The sequence below is a fragment of the Parasteatoda tepidariorum genome, unplaced genomic scaffold (assembly GCF_043381705.1).
Source record: "Parasteatoda tepidariorum isolate YZ-2023 unplaced genomic scaffold, CAS_Ptep_4.0 HiC_scaffold_2958, whole genome shotgun sequence".
Classification (NCBI taxonomy): domain Eukaryota; kingdom Metazoa; phylum Arthropoda; class Arachnida; order Araneae; family Theridiidae; genus Parasteatoda; species Parasteatoda tepidariorum.
In genome coordinates this window covers 1-5,917 of record NW_027261621.1, presented here as the reverse complement: position 1 = coordinate 5,917, position 5,917 = coordinate 1, and the positions used below count along the sequence as shown (strand labels likewise).

Below are 5,917 nucleotides of genomic sequence, written 5' to 3'. Positions count from 1 at the left end.
TTGTGTCTGATTTCGTAATTTAATTAATAGTTAGCACTAATTAATTAGCATATTTGAGTTCACTGCCAGGAATCATTACTTACTGACACTTAGTTCGTGAAAATCCGATCATTAGAATGAAAGTTATTCAGGGTTGATATCTTTTTTTTTTTTTGCCAACTGTACAGTCCCTTTCTTTATACTGTATACTTTCAATCTCGACCATTAGAACGAAAGTTATTCAGGGTGATATCTTTTTTTTTCCGACTGTACATGAGTCTTATATGCGTAAAAAAGTGCATATATCTTATGAATAAAAATGTTCTTAAGCGGACATACAATGCTCGTACATACCTACATACTATGATAGTACTTGTGTGTATAAATGCACACATATATATATTGCCTCTACATACGTACATAGAAAAATACATACATGTTTACATGTATATTATATACAAAATTATGCACATATAATGTATGTACAAAAAGCGCTTGTGCATACATTGTATTCAAATCTGTACATTCAAACATATATCTTACATGCATACGTACTTACATGCACGTACATGCATACGTACAAATATTGAATTTACAATATTTGTACAAATATAAAATTTAAAATATATCTATGCATGAGCGATTGTACGTATGCTGCATATACATATATACATCTACATACATACGAACTTACATGCATTTCTCGTACATTAATAAATTGTATTTATATACGTACGTTCATTCTATGTACAGAAAAATATGTTAACACATACAAACATACATACATAATGCATACAAGCTGAATAAGCAAATAGTATACAATAGTAATTACTTATAATCGTATGTTTTAATTACCTGTATTCGCAATTACTTGCAATCCCCATTGCATGTAATCATAATTACATGTAATCATATATTTTGATTATTCAATCATAATCACATACAAATCTTATTCGGTTAACAGTAGTAAACTAAAAAATTCATTTACATATACAATTTATGAATTGTTTTAAAAGTATTCAATTGCCTACAATCCCTATTACAATGTAATCACACCCACTTGAAAATATGATTACAAATTGTGTTGTAATCATATAAATCACAATTTCCTGGATTTAAAATTACCTGTAATTGTCAGATTATGATAACTTGTAGTTATGCTTTCTTACTATGATTCTATTAGTCTTACTTCATGATTACAAGCAGTCCTGATAGTTTTCTACCCCAGGGCTTGATTATTTCTAATTCTGAATATCTGTAATCACTTTTTGTTGCGATTATAAATAATCATAACAGCTTGTAATAAGAAATCATAATTATTTTTTACTGTGATTACTTGTAATCATGATTATTGCAAGTAGTTGAATATTATCTAAAATTAATTACATTTGTAATCGGTAACTGTAATTGACGATCAACTTGCAGTGAAAATGGCATAATGCTTGCATTTTTCGTTGGTTATTCAAAATTCTATTCAGAAAAATTAGTCATGACTAATGAATTTATTCATCAATCATTATTCAAAACTTTGCATAAATTTGTGTTATGAATGATGAGTAATGACTAAATTTGCATTCAGAATAAATTTATTCTGAATAAATTTGGTCTTGAAAAAAATTTCCTTTAATGATGCCCATAATTGTTTATTTCATTTTTTTTAGCTTTTATTAGCTATCGGCAATTCCCTCAGATTAGAATTAAATATGATATAAATGATAACAGAAAAGACCTTTGATCAAATCTTTATTTCCAAAATTAGATAAGAGCTCGATACAAGTTAACGTTTCCTAAACATTATTTATTTTCTTGTAGAATTTTTTACCTTTTGAATGATTTTCTTTAATATGTATAAAATTTGAAAGTTATTTCTTATTTTAAAATAAATTTTCTTTATAAAGTATGAATTCAAATTACGTACTTGTTGTCGTCGTACATTTTATTTGTACATTTCTTGTCCTTCGTACTCTTTTTCATGTCTGCCCAAGTTTTATAATTGAGTCCATTAACTGTGGAATGGCATTAGCTTCTGCAGCTCTCATCGGATGGCTCACCTTTCGATTTACCAAAACAAAATGGTTAAATGATCGAGTTCAGCCGGATGGAAAAGCTGTTCTAATCACAGGTAATTTCAATTTTATTGCTAAAATCGTACAAAAATCTTCATGTTGACCCAACTTGAAGCAAAGAAGAAGAGAGAAGAAATATGCGTCCCTTCAGTTTGGAAACTTTACAGTGAGCCGAATAAGAAGGAATAACTTTTGCTCGAATGATCGTATTTTCACTTACTAAATAAGTTACAAAATCAAACACAAAAAAGTAATTTTTCTGGCTAAACATTTCTCTTTTTTTTTCGATTTTTTCAGATTTAAATTTTTATTGAAAAATCTGATTACTAGAGTTTCATTTGGCGAGCGGTCGGATGTTTAGATAAACTATACCAATAAAAGTAATAAAAATTAATATCTTATACCGGTGGTTCCAATTTTTTTCAGCTGTGAAACCCTAAATGATCGACTTTATCTCAACGTAATCCGAATTTTAACGAATAAATTTCATTCGCAATTGTGGGCACATAACGAAAGACTATTAATTTTTTTGAAAACGTGTTAGGATCTAAATTTTATTAACTGAAAATATTTAATGAACATTTAGATTGATAATATTTAGTGAATAAATGAAAAGTTAAATTTTTTCATCGTCTTGTTTTACCGATGTTAGTTTTATAACTGTATTTTGCGTCAGACAGTTACAGGTCTGTAGTGGCATCTTGCCTCGTTCTTACTTAGATCTAGCGCATACATGAATTAAAAATGGAGGGGGTGAAATATGACTTTCAATAAAATTAAAACCGTATAAAAATAAGAGTTGAAAATGGTTATCAGAAAAACATACTTATTCATTGTTGAATTCAGTAATTTTTATTCAATGCTAAATACTGGTGGAATTTTCATAAATCCATATATCTTCATAATTTATTCTTTATATTGTTATTGGAAAAACCATTGTTTTTAAATTTGTTTCTTTACAAGCATTTCATTTGAATAATTTCATAAAAATTATCGAAAAATTAAATAAATAATGGATTTTAATTGTATATAAATTTACTTATTTACTTTAAGGTTTAGAAAATCAAAGCTGGTTGAAAGATATCATAATTCTCGGAACTTCTGCGACCCTTTCGCAGAACCCTAGAGTTCCGCGGAACACTATTTGGGAACAGCTGTTAATTTCACCCTTTAAGTATTTCTACATATAATGAAAACTATTTAAGCGAAATTAAAACGTTTTGCACTCAATAACAAAACTCATTTATCCTTAGTTGATTCTGTGAAAAAAATTATTTCAATAATTGCTTTTATTATTTAATTTAATATTGTACGGAAGAATTTTGACTTGTAAGATATGCAAAATTTTACACAAAATTTTATACTACCTTCAATCATGCATCAATCCATCAATCAAAGGGCTCAAACGAATTCATGGATTATTATTATTATTATACGATTAGTTTGAAGGTCAACATATCTAGTTTATACTTATACGCTAAGATCTCTATTGATTGATATGGATCATAGAATTTTTTTTTAAAAAAAAGGAAAGAAAAAAAAAACTTTAACTTGATTTCAGCTAGATTGACTTTAAGTAATTCTCAGTTCTATTAATGGCAGATAACCTTAGCATCGATTGCCTTAACCATCGTGCTATCACGGTTCATGGTTAGGGTACGATAGTTATCTCAATAAATAGGTATAATCTCAGAAATAATCAATGAGATTATCGTGATACCAGTTTTAAAATGTTTAATGGGGAAAAGGTATTTACAGTTTAAGAACTACAATGATAATATGTAACCTTTTTTTACATACTTAAAGAACTTTTAGATGTTCTAAATCTATTTAGGGTATTTTTCAAACATTTAGTCAGGAAGAGATTTTCTTGAATAAAAAAATATAAAAGAGATTTTCTTGAAAATATTTTTGTGGATTGAAAATACCACTTCAAGGATATTAAAACTCATCAAAAAATATCATCAATGTTTTATTATAGGTTGTGATCGAGGATTTGGTCAGGCACTTGCTATTCGCTTAGATTCACTAGGTTACCATGTGTTTGCAAGTTGTCTTTCACCATCTGATCCAGGAGTTCAGAATTTCAAGAATAAATGTTCCAGTCTTTTGCACGTTTTAGAAATGGATGTTACGAAGGAAAACAGTGTTCAGGCTGCGTTAGAATTCGTTAAAGAAAACCTGAGTACTTCAGGCAAGTAAATGTACACATTCTTCTTTTTTATTGCTACCTGAATACACGATTTTTGTATGTAAATAATAATTAAATTGGCATCAATTAACAAAACCCAATCATAAAGAAAACTATAAGGCATGTACCAAAACATTTAAGAAGTTTAAAAAAAATCAGCAAAATTTTTTGTCCTTCCTGAAGATTTTACATTATTCTATGTATGGTTTCCAAATAGTATACTTTCATAAGTCTGTCACAAAAAATGATTTAAGATTGTGCTTCTATTGATAAGTAAATTAGGATATTAATTTATTTGGAAGATTAAAAATGCAATCTCACTATTGCATTTACTACTTCCTTAATCCAGAACTTTCATCTCGTTTTGCTTTTCAGAGCTTTGGGCCGTCGTCAACAACGCTGGTATTTTTAAAGGACTTCCTGTTGAAATAGCTCCACTGCAAGATTTTAAAACTTGTCTTGAAGTTAATACTTACGGTCCATTAAGAGTCACCAAAGCCTTTTTACCTTTGTTGAGAAAGTCAAAAGGCAGATGTGTCAATTTGACAAGTATTGGTGGTAAGTATGATTTCTATTTCTAAGAGTTCATTTATTTAAAAATGCTTTTGAAATATTGAGTAGAAATTTACCTTTTTCTTTTAAATTTTTAACAAATTGGCTTCGGCTGATAGTGTTCCTCCCTTTACAAAATTACCTCTTTACATTGATTCTGACACAAAAGTAAGTCTTTTAAAAAGGCGCAAATGGATTATTTATGTTATTATTTAGTAAAATTCATTTCTTGAAACTTTTTTTTTTTAATTGCGTGGCTTGATGCCTAAGGTAAGTCAAAATTTTTTATTATAGCTTTAAATGCTTTTCTTTTTCTTCCTACCTTGGACAATCTAGCTGTTTCGATTCTGGTAAAAACGGAGCTTAAATGTTACATTTCTGCGTGATAAACAGATACAAAAACCAGTTTTTTTTTCGCTTGCAATTTGTGAATCAGGACTTAACTTTTTTTTCGAGAACCAACATATTTTTTCATAATTTTGAACTTTGATTAAGGGTTTAAATATCTAGTGTTTTCTTTGCATTAAGGTGGGGACTAAAGATCGTTATATACTTTTACAAATTTTTTATACCATTCTGAGAATAATTGTTTTTTTCCTATCAAGCAACTTTACTGATAATTTAATGCACTGTTCTTTTTTACATTAAAAATTTTAATCTTAGCTTTAGAGTTTTCTTTAAAATTCATTCACACAGATTTATATTTCAGCTTTAAAAGTGAAATTTTTCTGATATTCTTAAATAAAAGGTTTGAAACTATTGCAAAAAAAGTAGTAGATTTAAAAATAAAAGTAAAAAATATTCCAGCAGTTTCTCAAAAAAATGACGTCGAGGTTGAGAATTCTTACATGGGTTGGATAGGAACAGTAAAATCTTCTTTCTTCTACCATCAGCAGATCAGCCTAGTACAGACCAGAGCAGTCCCAACTTGTTGTCTTCATCTGGCTCGATCGATCAGACACTAGGTTTCTTCAGTAAAACCTCCTTAATTAATTTTAATTGAAATCCATAAAAATTTATATGGCTCGCTTCTTCTCACATCTTGCGTCAAATCTGAGGGGAATTATAAATCGACTATGTCAACTTACATCTACCGAAAAGTACCTCATGATAGAATCAAGTTAACATG

The 5,917-nt window shown here is 28.6% G+C and overlaps 1 protein-coding gene across 1 annotated transcript; it reads left to right on the top strand.

Moving 5' to 3' along the window:
* Positions 1-1,739: 1,739 nt before the first annotated feature.
* On the top strand, positions 1,740-4,794 carry LOC107450563 (estradiol 17-beta-dehydrogenase 2-like; the record flags this gene model as incomplete). Its single annotated transcript, XM_043057273.2, has 3 exons — positions 1,740-2,101; positions 4,027-4,239; positions 4,612-4,794. Coding segments are annotated over exons 1-3 (619 nt in total), but the record flags the coding sequence as incomplete, so codon positions are not given.
* Between the last annotated feature and the right edge of the window lie 1,123 nt (positions 4,795-5,917).